Source organism: Oncorhynchus mykiss, chromosome 19, assembly GCF_057628025.1.
Source record: "Oncorhynchus mykiss isolate SJ-2025 chromosome 19, ASM5762802v1, whole genome shotgun sequence".
Classification (NCBI taxonomy): domain Eukaryota; kingdom Metazoa; phylum Chordata; class Actinopteri; order Salmoniformes; family Salmonidae; genus Oncorhynchus; species Oncorhynchus mykiss.
The window spans coordinates 61,735,058-61,759,333 of record NC_143040.1 but is presented as its reverse complement, the minus strand read 5'-3'; the positions used below and the strand labels follow the sequence as shown (position 1 = coordinate 61,759,333).

At 43.6% G+C, this 24,276-nt stretch overlaps 1 protein-coding gene across 3 annotated transcripts in view; it reads left to right on the top strand.

The window, feature by feature from the left end:
* The window catches only part of LOC110498107 (grainyhead-like protein 1 homolog), a 28,963-nt gene extending 5,702 nt beyond the window's left edge, over positions 1–23,261 (top strand). For 2 of the 3 annotated variants that reach the window (XM_036955072.2, XM_036955073.2), the window contains exons 3-15: positions 556–635; positions 1,142–1,487; positions 2,128–2,210; positions 2,755–2,908; positions 3,196–3,307; positions 5,295–5,389; positions 8,028–8,274; positions 8,435–8,562; positions 13,112–13,140; positions 14,998–15,083; positions 19,516–19,601; positions 20,676–20,740; positions 20,927–23,261. In XM_036955072.2, coding sequence (XP_036810967.1) covers positions 556–635; positions 1,142–1,487; positions 2,128–2,210; positions 2,755–2,908; positions 3,196–3,307; positions 5,295–5,389; positions 8,028–8,274; positions 8,435–8,562; positions 13,112–13,140; positions 14,998–15,083; positions 19,516–19,601; positions 20,676–20,740; positions 20,927–21,041 — 1,626 coding nt within the window. In that variant the 3' untranslated portion in view covers positions 21,042–23,261. The remainder of the gene's footprint in view (positions 1–555; positions 636–1,141; positions 1,488–2,127; positions 2,211–2,754; positions 2,909–3,195; positions 3,308–5,294; positions 5,390–8,027; positions 8,275–8,434; positions 8,563–13,111; positions 13,141–14,997; positions 15,084–19,515; positions 19,602–20,675; positions 20,741–20,926) is intronic. The other variant, XM_090211475.1, reaches the window with a different exon arrangement.
* The last annotated feature ends 1,015 nt before the right edge of the window (positions 23,262–24,276 follow it).

Genomic DNA, 24,276 nt, shown 5'->3' with positions numbered 1-24,276 from the left:
ACTGATACAGGAGCCATGTTCACCCACAGTTATTACTGATATAGGAGCCATGTTCACTCACAGTTATTACTGATACAGGAGCCATGTTCACCCACAGTTATTACTGATACAGGAGCCATGTTCACTCACAGTTATTACTGATACAGGAGCCATGTTCACCCACAGTTATTACTGATACAGGAGCCATGTTCACTCACAGTTATTACTGATACAGGAGCCATGTTCACCCACAGTTATTACTGATACAGGAGCCATGTTCACTCACAGTTATTACTGATACAGGAGCCATGTTCACCCACAGTTATTACTGATACAGGAGCCATGTTCACCCACAGTTATTACTGATATAGGAGCCATGTTCACCCACAGGTGTTGCGAAACTGTTCCACAACAATCCGAGCCATATAGATCGACAGCGTTGGAGAAACTAATTGAATCAAGTAGCTTTACTTCTTGCATCTGTGAAACAGCAAAAACTAGTAGTGTTGCCTATGTAGACATGCTTCTATTGGATGTGGTCAGACTCACAGCGGCTGTGTTTACCTTCCCATGCAGGTGCCCAGAGAGAAGAGAACAATATCCCAGACCAAGACAGAGTCAATGGGCTCTGATGTGGATCCCAACAAAAGGTCCATGTAGGTAGAACATCCCTTTACAAACCACTGGGGAGGGCAAATGTGCTGTGTGTGCATGTGTGCATTTATAGGAACTACTAGGAATTTAGAAGTGAGAGGAATACAGGTCCTCCACACACCTCACCACACCTCGCTACACCTTACCTTACCACACCTCACCACATCTCACCTCACTACACCTTACCTCACCTTGCCACACCTCACCTCACCACACCTCACTACACCTTACCTTACCACACCTCACCTCACTACACCTCACCACACCTCACTACACCTTACCTCACCTTGCCACACCTCACCTCACCTCACCTTGCCACACCACACCACACCTCACCTCACCTCCACACACCTCACCACACCTCGCTACACCTTACCTCACCACACCTCACTACACCTTACCTCACCTTGCCACACCATACCTCACCTCACCTCACCGTTGGTTTGGTCCTTGTGATATTTCATCATAAACTGACATTTTACCTGCCGTGTTTTTTGTTTTTCTTCAGGCACTTGATGGCCCCCCTGCAGGAAGCTTCCGTGGCGTCAGTGGAGAGCAGGATCCAGTTCCTGAAGGGCCCCATCAACATCCTGCTGCCCAACCAGCTAACTGGCCAGGACAACAAGAGAGGGGTCCTTTTCCCCTCCCCGGACACCACTGTCACAGTCTCCATCGCCCCCAACTACCCCAACGTCAAGATGGAGGTGCCCTCCCACAGCTTCCACTGTGCCGAGTCCGACAGCCACACGGCAGAGTTCGCCAGGCAGCTCACACACAGCCAGTTCAGCCCTAGTACCCAGCCCCGTACCCCCGACTCCACCTTCCCAGAGACCTACAAGGATGGTTCCCAAGAGGTGTGGACACAACAACAGGAATCCAATAGCCTCTTCTCTAGTCTAAAACCCTCACCACCCTCCTCCACACCCCCTCTCTCAGATCTCTCTCTCCAGTCAGACAATAACCCTTTCACCTGAGCCTCTGCAGCTTACAACAGTGGGTCTCAGCCCTCCCTGTTTTTATTTGAACATTCCAAAATAGCAGACCAGTGTGTTATTATGCCATTGTCTGGCCCACACAATAAAGTGCTGTACTATTTCCCCCCTTCAATAGCCCAGGCCTTTATCTCTACTTTCTCTCCATTTAACCTGTAGGGGGATTACCTTGGAAAGGGATAACCCAACACAACCCCCTTCACACGGGGAGAAGAGGAAGGAGTGAGGGGAGGAGAGAGGGAGGGTAGGATGGGAAGTGGTTTGTTTCCACTTCAGTGAGAGAGAGCAAGAGAGAGAGCGAGAGAGTGTAACAGAGAAAAATAATGGTAGAGATGCAGCGAGACAGTGTAAGAAAGAAAGAAACACTAAGAGAGAGAGAGAGAGAGAGGGCTCCCTATACTCCCTGTAACCCCTGAGAGCGCTAGCTACAACCCTTGTCATGGATGCTTGTCTAAATCCAGACCCTCTCTCCCCACTTCTCTGTCCTCTTTGTGTGCCACAGGTGTTCTCCTTCCCAGGGGATCTCCAGTTACGCATGGCCTCCATCTCGACAGAGGAATGCAGCGTGTTTGACACTGTGCCGGGGTAAGCCCTCCAGCCCGGCGCCTGCCCGCTGTCGCTCGCACCCCGCCATTCAGCCCCTGATAGGAGAATAACCTCATTCAGTCAGCAGATTCCCTCATGTTTAAAAGCTACAATGCCAAACGTAATGTTATCAGGGGCTCAGTGACACTACGAGGATTCGGGGTCACAATCTAACCAATGGGAAGGGACTGATGAGGGTGGTCTTATTCAAGGGGTGACATTTGCAATGTATTTCAGATGTGGAAAATATAGATCATCAATATTTGCATGCGGTATTTTCATAAATACTGAAAACACATCTAGATTGTTTAGAATAAAGATAGATACCAGATAAACATCAGCTGAATACTAGATACATCACTTCTTCCATCTCTAGGCCTTCTCTTTCCCTAGCCTGAAATCCAGGCCTGTTTTGTGCCAAACATATGACACGGAGTACAAGGAGTGGAATGTCAGCACAAAGCAGGTCTGGATTTCAGGCTACTCTTTCAAATACAAATGTAGCCTACTGTGGTTTTGTCACTAACATTTATTTCCCGATTAGGAATCATTTTGAGTACACCCTGGATGCTTCCAAGTCGCTGCGTCAGAAGACTGGTGACGGTACCATGACGTACCTGAACAAGGGCCAGTTCTACCCCATCAGCCTCAGGGAGATCGACAACAGCAAGCTGCGGCACCCCATCAGCAAAGTCAGGGTAAGACCACACCACCAAGCTAGTTAGTTGTTCTACAATAGTTCATGGTCAATAACAGAAAACCTTTAGATTGGTCCTTGTCTGTAACTAAATTTGTGCAGATAATTTGGCTAGGTCTCTCATGTTAAAGATACATTTTTTGACAGAATAAACAGATAAATCTTAGGCTAGTTGGTAGCTATTATGCTAATAGTAGCTAATGTACTAACAAGTAGGAACTTGTTAAGTGGAATGTGTCAGTTAAGCTAGCATGATTGATGGCCCTGGGGTTGTGTGCACCATTTCAGAGTGTGGTGATGGTGGTGTTCGGAGAGGAGAAGTGCAGAGACGACCAGCTGAAGCACTGGAAGTACTGGCACTCCAGACAGCACACAGCCAAACAGAGGTGTCTTGATATTGGTAAGAGCCTATGTTACTGAAACCTACATGGAACACTAGTCCTCACAAACTCTTGAAGAAGATGCTACACCAAGACATGAAGCCTAGTTTACGGTGCAAAGCACAAGTTAGTACAAGTTTTCAACTGTTATTATCTAAAGCGAGGAAAGACAAAAAACTGGCTAAAACATGAGTTGATTTACCCTTTAAGATTGTTCATGAAGCTTAGATGTTTTATTACCTCTGGGGAAATAACAGGTGCAAACTTCACATTACAAACGCTTATTAAATCAGGCCATAGTTTTTATGTCACATGAAGTCACCGGAAGTTCTGCCTGAATGGTTCCGAATACATTTCATCATATTTACCTGACACTCTTCTTACCATACCATCCTGTGCTGTCACGAGTCACTGTTGGTTCCTGAGTTGTTGTGCAACAGTCACCCTCCATCTCCTCCCCCGTGTCACATGCTGTCTCTGTCTCAGCTCAACTCTCATGACCTAGAAGGAGAAGCAGCCAGCTAGCCAAAGGAGCCAGGCAGACAGACCCACCCAATGAGCCAAAACCTCTATGCCACCTTAAATAAATAACTTAGTAGGAGATCTAGGATGATCATGTCCCTCTTGTCCATATACTCCTATTCTAAAAGTGAAAAATGATCCTGGATCTGATTGGTTGAACCTCAACAAACCTCTTTAGAACAATACACATGATTGGATGAAGGAGGGTGATAATTTGAGTGGATATGAGACAAGGCCAGGTTTCCTCCTATTTACATTTACTTCACCACATATCTAAATAAATTAATGTACTTTTTACTCCATACATTTTCCCTGACACCCAAAAGTACTCATTACATTTGGAATGCTTAGCACACAGAACAATTGTCAAATTCACGCACTTATCAAGAGAACATCCCTAGTCATGCCTACTGCCTCTGATCTGGCAGACTCTCTAAACACAAATGCTTAGTTTGTAAATGATGTGTGAGTGTTGGAGTGTTCCCCTGACTATCCGTAAAATGTGCTGTCTGGTTTGTTTAGTATAAAGAATTTGAAATGATTTATACTTTTACTTGTGATACTTAAGTATATTTTAGCAATTACATTTACATTTGAAACTTAAGTATTTTTAAAACCAAATAGTTTTAGACTTTTACTCAAGTATTATTTTACTGGGTGACTTTTGCTTGAATCGTTTTCTATTAAGGTATCTATACTTTCACTTAAGTATGACAATTGGGTACTTTTTCCACCACTGCCTATTTGTTAATGATACCTGTGTCAACTGAGCTTCCTGTCGGGACAATACTGCAGCCTAATTCTCTGGAGGTAGACTGATCAATCTTACTCTGCACGCACATACTGTGAAAGGAGAACTTGGTTCTGCTTGACAGAGGAAAGTGTATTGTCTCACTTGCAGTCTGACTTTGATGGAAGGACTGTGGGCGAAAGGTGACCATTGAGACAACCTGCTTGCTTTCGATTAAAGTAGTCAGTCAACAACGTAGAGGTGCCCTACTAAAACAGTGTGGTTTCTGGCATAGGGGTATAGGCCTATTAAGGGACTGATGGGATTGGTCAGAACCTAAAGTTTGGAGGCATAGTGAAAACGTTTTCTGAAGGATTAGACTCATAGTACAGCAACGCAAGACTACGAGACCAATAGCACGGAGCAAGCTTTTTAAGCCGCACCTTTTGAGGACAAAAAGCTTGTTTGTTTATCAAACATCTAAGATGTGGGATGAGACCTCACCAGGGTGGGAGCACATTCTCAATGGTTGTATCTGATACAAGCTACTGACCTTCACTTCATTCTTATGCAAGGCTCCTAAAACCTTTAATTCAGCCCAGTCCTAATAATGATAATAATAATACTAATAAAATAGCCTTCCACCTCTCCATACTCAGCCACCGCCGCCCTTATCTTAGCACCCTCTCTTCATTCAATGTCTTATGTCAGTGCAAACTGTACTAACAGTCCATTATGTCTTCCATGGTTCCCAGCTGACTACAAAGAGAGCTTCAACACAATCAGCAACATTGAGGAGATCTCCTACAACGCCATCTCCTTCACCTGGGACATCAATGAGGAGGCCAAGGTGAGGTATAGGAAACGTACCTTTTGGTTATGAGGAATCAGAGAGAAAAGGTGAAGAGAGATGGAAAGATAGTTGTAAGCCTAGTTGTTTATCCCTAGAACACGTGATGATGCCAAGTGTTTCTGGAGGATTCGGGTCATCTGATCACAACTTCCTCATCAACATTCTGTGTAAATGTGGCTGAAGATTCTTCCAGAAATAGACTGCCTTCCCTTGCTCTGTAGGTTAGGGTGTGTTTTGGCCATCACAGAAAAGGTGTCAGGTGATGCAAACCAATTTGTCAGCAAGCGATCATCACACGCTTTGTCCTTTGTTTTCTTCTAAATGCCTGTTATGGAAAGTGGTCCTTCGAGTTTTGATCGAAAAATAAAGACATTTATTGTCCATTGGGGAGTAAGGGGAGTTTTCCCAGTGTTTTGGGTCCTTTGGTTGCTTAGAGACCATAGTGAATAGGTACATGTGTAGGTGTTTGTCTGCCGTCGAGGCCCCATTCTAAACTCGTTCTACGTCACACCAATTGCTGAGCTAAAGTGATGCACGTACAAGGGAGGCCTAAGGATCTAGGACTTGCCTACTGCCTAACAATGGGAGTTGGAATGAGGAAACGCGGCAGGGGGGCAGAACTGGATTTGACAGCTAGCGATGGAATCCCGTCCGACCGGGTACGAGGTGACAGACATAATCCACCGTCCCTGACCAGTTTGTTGGGTTGTGAGGGATGGCGTCAACAGACAATCTCACAGACGCTTTAGCTTGCGCTTTATGTTCATGGGGTGCTATGACACTGCTACTGTTGACTGTTGTACTGTTAGCCTGGGATGCACAAACAGACTAACAGCTAGACAGTTCATCTATCCCTTCCATCTACTTGCTCTTTGGTTTTCACTGAGGGACACACACACACACACACACACACACACACACACACACACACACACACATGCATACATATAACCAGAGTGTGGATCTTCTCATCTCATGACCTGAGGCCTGTGTCCATAGGACCGAGGACTTCCATCCTTGTGTTTGTACTGTGTATAATCACCTGTGTCTGTTTGTTAGGACCACAGATGAGTCAGGTGTAAGGTGTCACACTAAGGATGGTTTTGTGTGTGTGTGTGTGTGTGTGTGTGTGTGTGTGTGTGTGTGTGTGTGTGTGTGTGTGTGTGTGTGTGTGTGTGTGTGTGTGTGTGTGTGTGTGTGTGTGTGTGTGCAAGTGCAAGATGCTTTACCTTCCCTCGCTGTGTCCCCTGATGATTTAATAACTTAGGCACACACAGTTTACTCAGAAGGAGGAAATGAAGCAAGGAAATGAAACAAGGCAGAGTAGGAGCAGCCTTTCTCAAATGTTGACGCGCTTTTTTTACACTCTGCAATGATCATGAGAATAGAGCATTATACGATGAGATCATCTTTACTGAAGATGAGCAATTGCAAAAACGTTGAAATGCAACATACTTGCATCCGTAGCTCGTGAAACTATGTTGCACCATACATGACTTTACGTGAAGTTAGCAACATAGTTTCTTGCCACATTGGGTAACCAGCAGGCTATTTGATTAAACCAAGGATCTAATTTAGAAAACAAGTTACATTCTGCTTAAAATGAACTGCAAAAACTAGTTACTAAATAGTTACTAGGTGGCTATTCCAAAAAATGAACAGTTCAGTCTAACTACATCAAATCTGTGCAACTTGCAGTAAAGGTTTTTCAGTATAGTGGTTATATGTTAAGTAAGCATATTGAAATAGTTATTTCTCTAGAAAGCGATCTATTGAAATAGCTTTCCGCAATCTTGTTTTAATGGTTGGCAGTAGAACTAAGAGTCAACATGTAATTACCACTCTCTGCCAAAAGAGGGAGACACACACCAGTTCAGTGAAGACGGCATGTACATAACAAGGAACCAGACAAAGAGATCCTTTGCGCCTGAGAATTCAGTGGGAATGCTCTTGAATAACTATGATCTAATTTACTGTGTATGGAACATCAGTTAATGACAAAGAATGGAATTAACATTTTACCCATTTGCATTATTATTATTATTTTATTTCAAAAATCAATTTGTTTTTTTAATCTAACCTTCATTTAACTAGGCAAGTCAGTTAAGAACAAATTATTATTTACAACGACCTACCCCAGCCAAATCCGGACGATGCAGGGCCAATTGTGCGCCGCCCTATGGGACTCCCAATCACGGCCGGATGTGATACAGCCTGGATACGAACCAGGGACTATAGTGACGCCTCTTACATTGAGATGCAGTGCCTATATTCTGTATCCAAAATATATAAACACGGTATATGCCTGAAGTGTAAGATACAATACACTGTGCACAATCACTATAATGTTTAACATAGAGGCAATGGAACACATCTCTTTTGTTAATGTATCAAACTCCCCCTCCTCCTCCTTCTCCCTTCTGTCCGCCCCATCCTCCTATGAGCCAGTCAGGAACCACCTCCTATGTAATTCCAATTTGCATGTTATGTGTTGCTATGCACAGTTTTAATGTACCTGAATTACTCCACAAACAAAATTTTAAAAACAAAGTAATAAATCTTGCTCCTCCTCTTCCGCCTTCATCATCCTCTTCCTCCTCTTCCTCATTTTCCTTCTCCTCTTCCTCCTCCTCAGATCTTCATCTCGGTCAACTGTCTGAGCACAGACTTCTCTTCCCAGAAGGGTGTGAAAGGCCTACCCCTGAACCTGCAGATAGACACCTACAGCTACAACAACCGCAGCAACAAGCCCATCCACCGGGCCTTCTGCCAGATCAAGGTGTTCTGTGACAAGGGAGCTGAGAGGAAGATCAGAGACGAGGAGAAGAAGCAGTCCCGTAGGAAGGGCAAGAGCACCGACCTCAACACCAGTCTGGGATCATGTGAGTTCCCACACACACACACACACACACACACACACAGTCAAAGCATGTGTATACGCGCACATTTTGTGCTATATTTTTTGTAATCACACACACACGTCTATCTTGCAATGATGCACATCAACTAATCTCATTATTTGTCATTTTTGCCCCTCCATAGATGTGGACGTTAAAGTCCCTTTCCTTCAGAAGCGTAATGATGTCACAACCTTTAAGATGATGTCTGACTTTGAGACCCAGCCGGTTCTCTTTATCCCTGACATCCACTTCTCCATCTTCCAGCGCCATGTGAGTACCTAGCCCCTAAACACTGACACGTGGTCAGTTTTTCATTTGACCCTCTAAAGGTTAAGGTTAGGACTTGGGAAGGGTAAGCTGATCCTAGATCTGTGTCTAAGGGTCAGCATTATGGGCCAGGTCACGGAAGACAGGGTTATGCAGAGTATAGCTACCACATAAATCATGTTAATCAGCGGTACCTGTGACATTCAAACTGATATAAAAACACAGTTTGGTTTTCCTAGTATAGTGTAGTTGTGGTGATAAGGCTGTTATCAGATTCATTGGAACAAAATGATAAACCCCAACCCTTTTTAGAATGCATTCTGCAAAAACATATAAAAAAAATAAATAATTGTTTTTATCTATGTACACTACCTTTCAAAAGTTTGGGGTCACTTAGAAATGTCCTTGTTTTTTAAAGAAAAGCACATTGTTTGTCCATTAAAATAACATCAAATTGATCTGAAATACAGTGTAGACATTGTTAATGTTGTAAATGACTATTGTAGCTGGAAATGACAGATTTTTTATGGAAAATCTACATAGGCGTAGAGAGGCCCATTATCAGCAACCATCACTCCTGTGTTCCAATGGCACGTTGTGTTAGCTAATTTAAGTTAATCATTTTAAAAGGCTAACTGATCATCAGAAAACCCTTCCGCAATTATGTTAGCACAGTTGAAACTGTTGTCTGATTAAAGAAGCAATAAAACTGGCCTTCTTTAGACTAGTTGAGTGTCTGGAGCATCAGCATTAGTGGGTTCAATTATAGGCTCAGAATGGCCAGAAACAAAGAACTTTCTTCTGAAACTCGTCAGTCTATTCTTGTTCTGAGGAATGAAGGCTATTCCATGCGAGAAATTGCCAAGAAACTGAAGATCTCGTACAACGCTGTGTACTACTCCCTTTGCAGAACAGCACAATATGCCATTGGAACACAGGAGTGATGGTTGCTGATAATGGGCCCCTGTACGCCTATTTAGACATTCCATAAAGAATACAAATAAAATCAGTCGTTTCCAGCTACAATAGTCATTTACAACATCAACAATGTCTACACTGTATTTCTGATCAATGTGATGCTCTTTTAATGGACAAAAAAAGAATATTTAAAAAACAAGGACATTTCTAAGTGTCCCCAAACTTTTGAACAGTAGTGTATATTTGCACAAGTGGTTAACAACAGCCATACATTTAGATGACATAGTAGTTATATCTATTAAGATAATATACCGTACTTGGTGCTGATTCAATCATTAAAACCTTACCAAAGGGCATTTGAATACAACTTCAACCAGCCTCTGACTACCAAAGAGTCCAGTCCACCCTCTCCGTGTCTCTTTCAGACTTCTAAAGAGCCACTCATTCTGGCAGTCCTTCACTAAATACCAGGAGTTCTTTAGAGAGTGGATATCCCTTAGGGCAATCTTACTTTAGGGTGTAGGGGCTTTTGCCTATTGTTAATAGATGAATTAGAGACCAAACCCTAGTGTTTGAAGTCTAAGCCCTGAACACCATTGATGTCCAGTGCGTTATGAGGGATCAGAGTTAAGACAGAAATTTCAGAAATGTTCCCAAAAATTCCCGAAATCCTGGTTGAAATGACAGAATAGTTTATTTTGGAACTCTACATTTATTTTATTTTTTTACCTTTATTTAACTAGGCAAGTCAGTTAAGAAAAAAATCTTATTTTCAATGGGTTAACTGCCTGTTCAGGGGCAGAACAACAGATTGGTACCTTGTCAACTCAAGGATTGAACTTGCAACCTTTCAGTTACTAGTCCAACGCTCTAACCACTAGACTACCCTGCCGCCCAACAGGGATGTGCTATGTCTATGCCATGTTATGACCTTGTATAGCCCGCCCAGCACTCCTCATGACAGTCATTCCTCTCCAGCTGGTTGGGCCAGGTGACGGGTCATTCCTCTCCAGCTGGTTGGGCCAGGTGACTGGTCATTCCTCTCCAGCTGGTTGGGCCAGGTGACTGGTCATTCCTCTCCAGCTGGTTGGGCCAGGTGACTGGTCATTCCTCTCCAGCTGGTTGGGCCAGGTGACTGGTCCCAAACCCCCACACTCTGTCAGTCGCCGCCTGCAGAGTGGTGTTCTCTGGGATGTATATATGATCACCATGGACAAGCAGCTCTTTCTGTTTTCAAGACCTATTAGAAAGAACGGACTAGTCGACTGGTGCCTGGCAAATGTCAGTGTAACTTTGTCACTATGAGATCAGAGGGTTTGTCCCAAATGGCACCCTATTTACTATGTAGTGCAGTACACTACTGTTGACCATAGCCCTATGGGCCTCAGTCAAAAGTAGTGCATCTATTTCATATATAGTGCACTACTTTTGACAAGGGCCAAAAAGTAGTGCACTATATAGGGAGCCATTTCAGACACAACCATATCATTTGTTTTTACCTTTATTTAACTAGGCTAGTCAGTTAAGAACAAATTCTTATTTTCAACGACAGCCTAGGAACAGTGGGTTAACTGCCTTGTTCAGGGGCAGAACAACAGATTTTTACCTTGTCAGCTCTGGGATTTGATCTTGCAACCTTTCAGTTACTAGTCCAACACTCTAACCACCAGGCTACCTTGGTCACACCTTATGTGGTTCCTGGCTGGTAAACAGTTTCAACTCCTACTCAGGACAAGGTGCAGGTCAAGGTGACTAAAACATACAGTGTAGACCTGCCAATTGGACAGGATACTGTAATCATGTAATATCATGGTATTGGGGGTTGGTTATATAACCTGGGAGGTTCCAGTGCCATCTGATAGGTGGAGATGTCCTTGGGATAGATCCAAAGGTTTCTAGGTGTGTGAGTCAAATTATCTTACACGGTGCTTCAACGAATCCAAACATGTTTGGAATCACTCTCATATGCGTGAATATCTCATCATTTCAATATCATTGATTATGGAAGGTTTCTTAATACGGCACCTAATGCAGTATGTCTAGAGTAGACTGCACCTGTTGCACTTGTGACTTGGCTTGATGCGAAGGGGACAGGAGACAGAGGGGAGTGTAGCACACGTCTGTCTACGTGTGGTATGTCAGGTCTCTCTCTCCATTCCCCAACAACACACCTCTTCCTGGCACTAGCAGTGCTCCTAGCCACCCCTGGACTCTGAACCCTCCTTGGCTTAGCAGTGTGATATCACATGGCCCTCAGGGTGGTTGCTGGAAGCCTAGAGTGAAACATTTTCCCTAGACTTGGAAGATGGGCACAGTTGTTTTAATTCATCCCTGTGGCTCTGTAGAAAGTTAACTTTGACTGCCCCCTGTTGGCCACAGTGGCACCAGGGTCCGTTCATGAGGTTTGCGTATTTGAAAATATTATTGCTACAGAAAACGAACATGAGTGTTTCACATTGGACAAGTCCAGGTAGTCCCTCCCTGTTTCAGTCCATTTGGTGCATAATGAACATGACCCAGCTGAGCTGACTGAGTTATCTGGTTTCTGGGCCACATGGCGTTGCTGACATGCAGGGTGGACTGAGCTGAAAATAAACCTTTACTGTTTACCATTCTGATCCAGCCTGGAAGGAAAATGTTTATTTTTACACACGATTGGCATAAAATGGCAACCCAGTAAATCTCTAGCCCTCCTATCAGTTAGTGATTAGCAGGGGGACTTGGTTTCCTCTGAGAATAGACTATTGATTTGGCCTGGTCCAGGTGTTTAGTACATGCTCCTTAACTACATAGTGGAGTAGTACACACTAACAACCTGGACCAGAGCTAATATTGATTATACATTCCACAATTCCTCCTAAAATATGGACACTGCTTAGTTACAACACACGACTGCACTCTGTTACCTGTGAATGTGTTTAGTATTGATAAGACAATCAATGAAGGTATGGAAACCAGGTTGGAAGGCAAGTGGGCCAATTAAATGTATCCTTCTAACCAGGTCAGAGGGCAAGTGGGCCAATTAAATGTATCCTTCTAACCAGGTCAGAGGGCGAGTGGGCCAATTAAATGTATCCTTCTAACCAGGTCAGAGGGCGAGTGGGCCAATTAAATGTATCCTTCTAACCAGGTCAGAGGGCGAGTGGGCCAATTAAATGTATCCTTCTAATCAGGTCAGAGGGCGAGTGGGCCAATTGAATGTATCCTTCTAACCAGGTCAGAGGGCGAGTGGGCCAATTAAATGTATCCTTCTAACCAGGTTGCACTTATCTTGTGCTGCAAGAATGGCCTTTAGGATTTATGAATTGAAAGTGTTACTCAAAATAATCTGAACTGCTTATTACAGTAATAAATTAAAGCATGCTCTCATGTTGAGGGAAAATATTTAAATCATATCCAAAACACTGTCATCAGTTTTGATTTAAGAGGTCCCTTAGGATTGTTGACACGGCCCACAAAGAATAGACCTGTTCCATATTAGATCAAATGACCTCTTTCATATGAATGACTGTGTTTTTTCACCCTTAACCCATATCATTCCCTCCCCTCATTCTCTGTTCTCTTTCTCCCTCTTCACCCTCTTTCTCCCTCTTCTCTCTCTTTCTCCCTCCATTCTCTCTCTTTCTCCATGCAGCCCTTCTCACAAGAAGATGGAGAGGAAAGGTGAGTTCCTGGAAACATTGACTTCACGCTAATTAGATTTATTGGACAAGTAGATGGAAAAGGGCTGGAGTAAATAAAGTATGGCCACTCATATGGTAGCTGTTCGACCGAGACAACCTTTAGCTCTTCCAGTTTCCACCTTCAGCTCTCCCGGTGTCAACCTTTAGCTCTTCCAGTGTCAACCTTTAGCTCTTCCAGTGTCAACCTTTAGCTACTCCAGTTTCCACCTTTAGCTCTTCCAGTGTCAACCTTTAGCTCCTCCAGTTTCCACCTTTAGCTCTTCCAGTGTCAACCTTTAGCTCTTCCAGTGTCAACCTTTAGCTCTTCCAGTGTCAACCTTTAGCTCTTCCAGTTTCCACCTTTAGCTCTTCCAGTTTCAACCTTTAGCTCTTCCAGTTTCCACCTTTAGCTCTTCCAGTTTCCACCTTTAGCTCTTCCAGTTTCCACCTTTAGCTCTTCCAGTGTCAACCTTTATCTCTTCCAGTTTCCACCTTTAGTTCTTCCAGTTTTCACCTTTAGCTCTTCCAGTTTCCACCTTTATCTCTTCCAGTTTCCACCTTTAGCTCGTCCAGTTTCCACCTTTAGCTTGTCCAGTTTCCACCTTTAGCTCGTCCAGTTTCAACCTTTAGCTCTTCCAGTTTCAACCTTTAGCTCTTTCAGTTTCAACCTTTAGCTCTTCCAGTTTCCACCTTTAGCTCTTCCAGTTTCCACCTTTAGCTCTTCCAGTTTCAACCTTTAGCTCTTCCAGTTTCAACCTTTAGCTCTTTCAGTTTCAACCTTTAGCTCTTTCAGTTTCAACCTTTAGCTCTTCCAGTTTCCACCTTTAGCTCTTCCAGTTTCCACCTTTAGCTCTTCCAGTTTCCACCTTTAGCTCTTCCAGTTTCAACCTTTAGCTCTTCCAGTTTCCACCTTTAGCTCTTACAGTTTCAACCTTTAGCTCTTTCAGTTTCAAGCTTTAGCTCTTCCAGTTTCCACCTTTAGCTCTTACAGTTTCCACCTTTAGCTCTTACAGTTTCAACCTTTAGCTCTTACAGTTTCAACCTTTAGCTCTTCCAGTTTCAACCTTTAGCTCTTCCAGTTTCCACCTTTAGCTCTTACAGTTTCAACCTTTAGCTCTTACAGTTTCCCCCTTTAGCTCTTCCAGTTTCCACCTTTAGCTCTTACAGTTTCAACCTTTAGCTCTTACAGTTTCAACCTTTAGCTCTTCCAGTTTCCACCTTTAGCTCTTCCAGTTTCCACCTTTAGCTCTTCCAGTTTCAACCTTTAGCTCTTACAGTTTCAACCTTTAGCTCTTCCAGTTTCCACCTTTAGCTCTTCCAGTTTCCACCTTTAGCTCTTCCAGTTTCCACTTTTAGCTCTTCCAGTTTCAACCTTTAGCTACACCAGTTACTTCTAAGAAAGACCCTGAGAGCTGTTTGTGTCATGGTCTATTACGTAGTTGTTAGGGTTGTTAGAGTGGTTGTTAGGGTGGCTGTTAGGGTGGTTGTTAGGGTTGTTAGGGTGGTTGTTAGGGTTGTTAGGTTGGTTGTTAGGGTTGTTAGGGCCTTCCTGCTATTTCTCTGGGAGAGGGCCTAACTGGAGTGTGTGTGTGTGTGTGTGTGTGTGTGTGTGTGTGTGTGTGTGTGTGTGTGTGTGTGTGTGTGTGTGTGTGTGTGTGTGTGTGTGTGTGCGTGTGTGTGCGTGTGTGCGTGTGTGTGTGTGTGTGTGTGTGTGTGTGTGTGTGTGTGTGTGTGTGTGTGTGTGCGTGTGTGTGTGTGTGTGTGTGTGTGTGTGTGTGTGTGTGTGTGCGCGCATACGTGAGTGTCTGTGTGAGTGCATAAGCGCTCTAAACCAACCTGTCGTGTGTGTCCATTGCAGTTCGGGCATGAAGAGATCGCTCTACGCCGAGGATGAGTTTGGTTCACCTTCCAATAAGCTGGCCAGAATGGACAAGCCCAAGAAAGGTATGACGTGTGTGTGTGCCTGCCCCGCCCATGCGCTGTGTATACACTACTGATAAGGTCACTGTCTAACACGAAACCAGAGAGAGGGCTAGGTATGGAGAGGGAGGAGTGTGTGTGTTATGGCTTGCCTTGAAGGCCACCAACACCCCATCACACACAAATGAAATCAAATGTATTTATATAGCCCTTCGTACATCAGCTGATATCTCAAAGTGCTGTACAGAAACCCAGCCTATAAAACCCCAAACAGCAAGCAATGCAGGTGTAGAAGCACGGTGGCTAGGAAAAACTCCCTAGAAAGGCCAAAACCTAGGAAGAAACCTAGAGAGGAACCAGGCTATGAGGGGTGGCCAGTCCTCTTCTGGCTGTGCCGGGTGGAGATTATAACAGAACATGGCCAAGATGTTCAAATGTTAATAAATGACCAGCATGGTCAAATAATAGGTCTGGGACAGGTAGCATGTCCGGTGAACAGGTCAGGATTCCATAGCCGCAGGCAGAACAGTTGAAACTGGAGTAGCAGTACGGCCAGGTGGACTGGGGACAGCAAGGAGTCATCATGCCAGGTAGTCCTGAGGCATGGTCCTAGGGCTCAGGTCCTCCGAGAGAGAGAAAGAAAGAGAGAAAGAGAGAATTAGAGAGTGCATACTTAAATTCACACAGGACACCTGATAAGACAGGAGAAGTACTCCAGATATAACAAACTGACCCTAGCCCCTCGACACATAAAATACTGCAGCATAAATACTGGAGGCTGAGACAGGAGGGGTCAGGAGACACTGTGGCCCCATCCGATAATACCCCCGGACAGGCCCAAACAGGAAGGATATAACCCCACCCACTTTGCCAATGCACAGCCCCCACACCACTAGAGGGATATCTCCAACTTACCATCCTGAGACAAGGCCGAGTATAGCCTACAAAGATCTCTGCCACGGCACAACCCAAGGAGGGGCGCCAACCCAGACAGGAAGATCACATCAGTGACTCAACCCACTCAAGTGACGCACCCCTCCTAGGGACGGCATGAAAGAGCACCAGTAAGCCAGTGACTCAGCCCCCTGTAATAGGGTTAGAGGCAGAGAATCCCAGTGGAAAGAGTGGAACTGGCCAGGCAGAGACAGCAAGGGCGGTTCGTTGCTCCACACACACCTTACCCATAGATGTGAGGCACGTGATTCCTTATTTACCCAGCCCCTGAAAACACAACAGCAGTATCCCCCTTCCCACCGTGAACAACACAATATCATTGTTCATTCTCACCTCTCTCACAATTCACACACAAGGACACGTTCTTCATCCTTCTTCAGCATATGAACACACATGCAAACACACATGGAAAACACACACACACAGAGAGCTGGGCAGTATTTCTGTTCAATTCATTAGAAATACGTATTTCATCTACCTTTGACTGTTTTGTAATTTGTATTTCATTTGCCTGTTACAATCCATGTAACAAGACACTTTCGAGAGTTGTAATTTTTGTTTTCAAAATACTTTTCTATACCATTTTTTTATGGTGGTTCACAATTTTGTATCCCCCTTTTAGCCTGGATTGTTGTCAGAAGTCTGATTGCACTATAGTGTTATAAGAGACTCTGTTAAATGACCTAAATGTAAATGTCAAAATGAACACTTGCAAAGCATGCTGAGTATTATTCTAAAGCACTCCGACCCCGAAACTAGGCCAATAAAAAACCCAGTGTGCTTTGCAGTTGATCATTTACATTTTGTTCATTTAGAGACGCTCTTATGCAAAGTGACTTACAAGTAGTGCATTTAACTAGGGTAGATGAAAAAACACATAGTCAGAGCAAGTAAAACGTTTCTGTAACCCTTACTGAGAATGTTGTTGTTAAGGGGGTTAATTGCCAATTGCCAATTTTGGGGATTTTTTTTATACAATTTAGCCAGTAGTTCTGAAAGTAGCACCCTCATGCCAAAAGTGGCCCTGAAAATTGCACATACAGTGAGCTCCAAAAGTATTGGGACAGTGAGCAATTTATTTTTGTTTTGGCTCTGTACTCCAGCACTTGAAATCATACAATGAGTATGAAGTTAAAGTGCATACTGTCATCTTTAATTTGAGGTTATTTTCATCCATATCGGGTGAACCGTTTAGAAATTACAACACTTTTTGTACATAATCCCCCCCATTTTAGAGGACCAAAAGTATTGGGACAAATTCACTTATGTGTATTAAAGTAGTCAAAAGTGTACTATTTAGTCCCATATTCATAGCACGCAATGCTTACATCAAGCTTGTAACTTAACAAACTTTGTTGGATGCATTTGCTGTTTGTTTTGGTTCTGTTTCACAGTATTTTGTCATAAATGACCTTCCGTTCTCAAAGCATTATTAAAACCTCTCAGGAAAACTTACAAGGAACCAGAGTAAAACGCTCTCAGAACCTCCCTGCAACCTAAAGATAAAGGTTCCTAGAACAGGCAACATTTTCACTTCTGTTTTCAGAACATTTAAAAAACGTTAAGTTTTACTGGTCAGGAAACGTATGGCTTCGTTCCCACAACCAATGTCAAATCAACAACATACTGTCCCAAGGAGCCAAATCAAATCAAATTCTATTTGTCACATGTGCCGAATAGAACAGGTGTAGGCTTTACCATGCAATGCTGACTTACTAGCCCTTTTTCTGCTAAAAATAAAAAAGGAAATAGTGCTAAAATAACAACGAGACTATATACAAGGAGTACCGGTACCAAGTCAATGTGGGCACCAGGTAGTTGAGCTAATTGAGGTAGTATGTAGATGTATACTGGAGAAAAATATAAACGTAACATGTAAAGTGTTGATCCCATGTGTTCTGAGCTGAAATAAAAGATCCCAGAAATGTTCCACATGCACAAATTTGTTTACATCTCTGTTAATGAGCATTTCTCCTTTGCCAAGATAATCAATCCATCTGACATGTGTGGCATATCAAGAAACTGATTGAACAGCATGATCATTACACAGGTGCACGTTGTACAGGGGTCAATAAAAGGCCATTCTAAAATGTGCAGTTTTGTCACACAACACAATGCCACAGATGTCTCTGTTTTGAGGGAGCATGCAACTGGCATGCTGACTTCAAGATTGTCCACCAGAGCTGTTGCCAGAGAATTTGATGTTGTTTTCTCTACCATAAGCCGCCTCATTTTTGCCTCATTTTTGAGAATTTGCCTGTACATTATTGTTTTATGTAACCTTTATTTAACTAGGCAAGTCAGTTCAGAACAAATTATTATTTACAATGACGGCCTACACCGGCCAAACCCAGACGACGCTGGGCCAATTGTGCGCCGCCCTATGGGACTCCCAATCACAGCCGGTTGTGATACAGCCTGGCTCGAACCAGGGTGTCTGTAGTGACGTCAGAAACCGTCTCAGGAAAGCTCATCTCCGTTCTCGTTGTCCTCACCAGGGTCTTGACCTGACTGCAGTTTAGCGTCGTAACCGACTTCAGTGGATAAATGCTCACCTTCCATGGCCACTGGCACGCTGTAGCAGTTTGCTCTTCACGGATGAATCCGGGTTTCCACTGTACCCGGCAGATGCCAGACCACATGTATGGCATCGTGTGGGCGAGCAGTTTGCTGATGTCAACGTTGTGAACAGAGTGCCCCATGGTGGCAGTGGGGTTATGGTATGGGCAGGCATAAGCAATGAACACAATTTCATTTCATAGATGGCAATTTGATTGTTGGCATGCTCTGGATCGACGTGTATGACGGTGTTCCAGTTCCCGCCGATAACCAACAACTTCACACAGTGGGACAACATTACACAGGCCACAATCAACAGCCTGATCAACGCTATGCAAAGGAGATGTCTCGCTGCATGAAGCAAATGGTGGTCACACCAGATACTGACTGGTTCTGATCCAAGCCCCTGGGGTATCTGTGATCAACAGACGCATATCTGTATTCCCATGTGAAATCAATAGATTAGGGCCTAATGAATTTATTTCAATTGACTGATTTTCTTTATGAACTGTAACTCAGTAGCCTACCGGTTAAGAACGTTGGGTCAGTAACCGAAAGGTTACTTGTTCGAATCCCAGAGCTGACTAGGTGAAAAATCTGACCATGTACCTTTGAGCAAGGCACTAAACCCTAGTTGCTCTGGATAAGAGCGTCTGCTAAAATTGTGTTTATATTGCAGCAGTGTGCATGCGTGTGTCACTATGCTGTGTCAGGTATTGGCCACATGGGACTGGGACATAGTGAGATGCTCAGATGTCCAAACCCACATCAAGGGCTTCACCACTGTTAGTTTCAGCAGAAAAGATATCTGACATTGCCAAGTTAATGTGGTGTGTGTGTGTGTGTGTGTGTGTGTGTGTGTGTGTGTGTGTGTGTGTGTGTGTGTGTGTGTGTGTGTGTGTGATCAATATGTCTCACTGCACGCCTCCTCTCTCCTGTGTAGTTCTGCTGTACGTGCGTAGGGAGACAGAGGAGGTGTTTGATGCGGTCATGCTGAAGAACCCAACAATGAACGGGCTGGTGGAAGCAGTAAGTTCTTACTCAATATGAACAGGAAATTAACACTGCCAGACACATGCTGTCCGTTATGGGAGGCTGGTCCCATTGCATCCCTCCAGTGGCACGGTTTGTGACACGGCCCACTCTGCCACACAGACTCCTCTATCCTGCAATTACCCATGTCCACTATCTTTCTCTCTCAGCTTGATGCTAATTCAAGTAGTGGGACAGACTGAGAGAGTGAAAGAGAATGAGAAAGGAGGACAGAGGCATTACCATGTGTAGGGTCTCCGCTTCTCCGTATAGTCATTCAGCCTTCCCATCACGTGGGGGTGCTATGGTTCTGATCAGGGGGGTCTGTCTGTCTGGCTTAGTGCATTAAGACAAAGGGGACAGAGGACATCCCTTAGCAGGGGACAACACGGGCTGTGGGGAAACTAGACATGGGTCTCCAACCGCCTCCGTAACAGGCCAAATGAGTCATGACAGGACTGGACCTTGCCTCTCAACAGGCCAAATGAGTCATGACAGGACTGGACCTGGCCTCTCAACAGGCCAAATGAGTCATGACAGGACTGGACCTGGCCTCTCAACAGGCCAAATGAGTCATGACAGGACTGGACCTGGCCTCTCAACAGGCCAAATGAGTCATGACAGGACTGGACCTGGCCTCTCAACAGGCCAAATGAGTCATGACAGGACTGGACCTGACCTCTCAACAGGCCAAATGAGTCGTGACAGGACTGGACCTGGCCTCTCAACAGGCCAAATGAGTCATGACAGGACTGGACCTGGCCTCTCAACAGGCCAAATGAGTCATGACAGGACTGGACCTGGCCTCTCAACAGGCCAAATGAGTCATGACAGGACTGGACCTGGCCTCTTAGTTTCTCTGGGAGGGAAGTGTGAAGAGCTGGGGAGAAAATGTGGGCAAAGATACCGCACACCTCTCTTTTCTTTCCGGGTTGAATTCAGATTGTGTTTAATGTCTGCCATTCGACCTGACTAATTGTTAGAGTGGTGTATTGTGTATTTCATTTCCATTCTCTTCTTTCAAAAGAGAGACTACTGTATTACAAGCCTTTGTTGCTCCGCTTCTTCTAGATATCTGAGAAATACAACGTGCCGCTCCAGAAAGTGGGGAAAGTCTACAAGAAATGCAAGAAAGGGTAAGTTGTTCTCATCAACGGTAAATCTATTTACCATGATTTAAGAATTCTACAACAAGTAAAAGTTATATTTGTGAAGAATCAGGCCTTTTATGTATTTTACACAACATAAGACTCTGGCCATAGAAATGTAATGATTTTATTTTATTACTGTGATACTGACATTTCTGTCTATCCCTCTGTTAGGATTCTAGTCAACATGGATGACAACATCATCAAACACTATTCCAACGAAGACACCTTCCAGATCTCTATGGAGGAGCTAGGGGGCATTTATAAACTCACCCTGACTGAAATCTGATTGGCCCAAAGGGAGGGGTGGGGAGTGATTGACATTATCACCGCTCAGTCCGCAAAGAGTGTGGCGATAGGGCAGCTTGTAAAGTTGTTGTAAATGTAAAGACTCTTAGTTTACAGATACACATGGCATTGGCCCAGGCATCAAAAATGGACAGAATGTCTCAGACATTAGCTGTATCTACGGTCCACTAGCCTGGTCCCAGATCTGTTGTTAGGCTTACCAATGATCATCACATTGTTTCGAGACAGCATAGACAGATCTGGGACCAGGTTTAAACTGTCCACCTGTCTGAGAGTCTGTGTTCTTCTTTATTTGTGATGTCACTAATCCAAGTTACAAAGCCACTGCTCTTATGCCACGATGACATTCTGTCGATGGCTTGATGTAGACTTTTCATACTTTTTTGATACTTTTGTATTTAAGAATTGAGTCTGACAAGAAGTCCTCTTAGCTATGTCTTATAGGTATGCTGAGGCCATTTGAGAATCTTTGTTTATTTGTGTGGCGTGTCTCTCAGTATCTTTGTGTTGTATATGGTATAAGTGAAAGCATCAGTCTAATAGTGCATTGCTTTTGGCATTAGCGTCATAGTGATCTGGAGATGTATGCAATCGTTTAGCCTGGTCCTCGATCTGTTTGGTCTGTCTTGCCAATTCATGTGGGGATTGTCAAGCCAGACAAGGCAAGACAGTGAAAACACAACTATCCTTATGCCTCAGGCTGCATTATATCTGCCCCCTTGGAAAGGGTTGTCACTAGTTACCACAGCCACAAAGTCCAAATTGGCTATATTGTAAAATTAATGAAAACTAAAATGCAGCTTTTTGGTCTTAATTTAAGGTTAGGGTTAGGAATAAGGTTAGCTTTGTGGTTAGGGTTAGGAATAAGGTTAGCTTTGTGGTTAGGGTTAGGAATAAGGTTAGCTGTGTGGTTAGGGTTAAGGTTACGGTTCGGGTAAGGTTTAAAATCAGATTTTAAAGAAGAGAAATTGTAGAAATAGCCTGGGTTTAGCCATAACTATGACTATGTGGTAACTAGTGACAAACCTCGGAATGCCATAGTACTGAAGACAGATCTTAATCTATTAAATTAGGATATCTGTTAGGATATCTATTAGGATATTTCGCACACAAGGTGAGTGCAAACGCGTATTGTAAATAGAGAGGATGGTTTGGCCTGGTTGGCTTACTCACTGTATTGATACTAAACATCCTGGCAGTATTTAGTATGTATGTAATGTACACACTACCACAGTCTGGCAGTTAGTATGATATAATCTGTGTTTGTTGCTACTGTATGTGTGTTTTGAGAATGAGCATGTAATGTATGTGTGTGTCATATGGATTCTGGATAGAAGGGAGAGCAGACATTTTCCCTCATACTGCTTTAGCATATGGCCTCTTCATAAGTATTACATGTCAAAAAATTATAATAAGATAAAAATGTATCAACCCTTCTGTCACTCAGCTATGGTGTGAATAGGATTCAGACCACAGGAGGCTGCTGAGGGGAGGACGGCTCATAATAATGGCCAGAACAGAGCAAATGGAATGACATCGAACAACTGGAAACCACGTTTAATGTATTTGATACCATTCTACTGATTCCACTCCAGTCAATACCATGAGCTTGTTCTCCCCAGTTAAGGTGCCACCAACCTCCTGTGATTGACTATTAGTCTATTAGTACAAAGGAAGTGCAATAAGGCAGTCATTGAAGCTCAAACACATTCAGATGGACAGATTTTCCCTTTCTTTTCATACACATATCAGACACAGTAATAGTGTGATAACATGACATTTGTGTCCATTTGAAAAATGTGGGGGACATTGTTTTCCTTGTGTACCGTCACAGCTCCTCTTTGCACCAGAGTAGCAAAGTGATGCTCCAGCGCTTATGTATAATTTCAGCCAGTAGTTTTAAAAGTAGTGCTCACCAACCAAAACCTGTTCCCGGATATTGTCCACTATGTTATCCATTTCGCATGATAAGTTACACCCTGCTACAATAACAAAATGCTTTAAAATGTTTTATTCGTATGATATGTTAAGTGGTTAATATCCCGGATTGTATCTTTAATGTCTATATATTTATTATGAGAATGGGAAAAAGGGTATTTTTTACCATATACACTGAACAAAAATATAAATGCAACATGCAACGTGTTGGTTTTCATGAGCTGAAATAAAAGATCCCAGATATTTTCCATATGCACAAAAAGCTTATTCCTCTAAAATGTTTTGCACAAATTTGTTTACATCCCTGTGAGTGAGCATTTCTATTTTGCCAAGATAATCCATCCACCTGACAGGTGTGGCATATCAAGGAGCTGATTAAACAGCATGATCATTACACAGGTGCATCTTGTGCTGGGGACAATTAAAGACCACTCTAAAATGTGCAGTTTTATCACACAATAAAATGCCACAGATGTCTCAAGTTTTGAGGGAGCGTGCAATTGGCATGCTGACTGCAAGAATGTCCACTAGAGCTGTTGCCACATAATTGAATGTTCATTTCTCTACCATAAGCCGCCTCCAATGTATTTCTAGAGAATTTGGCAGGACACCAAACAAGCCTCACAACCGCAGACCACGTGTATGGCTTCGTGTGGGCGAGCGGTTTGCTAATGTCAACGTTGTGAACAGAGTGTCCCATGGTGCGGTTATGGTATGGGCAGGCATAAGCTATGGATAACAAACACATATGCATTTTATCAATGGCAATTTGAATGCACAGAGATACTGTACCGAGATCCTGAGGCCCGTTGTCGTACCATTCATCCGCCGTCATGACATCATTTTTCAGCATGATAATGTACAGCCCCATGTCACAAGGATCAGTACACAATTCCTGGAAGCTGAAAATGTCCCAGTTATTCCATGGCCTGCATACTTACCAGACATGTCACCCATTGAGCATGTTTGGGATGCTCAGGATCGTCATGTACGTTCCAGTTCCCGCCAATATCCAGCAACTTAGCCCAGCCACTCCACAGGCTACAATCAACAGCCTGATCAACTCTGTGTGAAGGAGATGTGTCGCGCTGCATGAGGCAAATGGTGGTCACACCAGATACTGACTGGTTTTCTGATCCACACCCCTACCTTTTTTTATGTATCTGTGACCAACAGATGCATATCTGTATTCTCAGTCATGTGAAATCCATAGATTAGGGAGTAATGCATTTTCCAATTGAGTGATTTCCTTATGTGAACTGTAACTCAGTAAAATC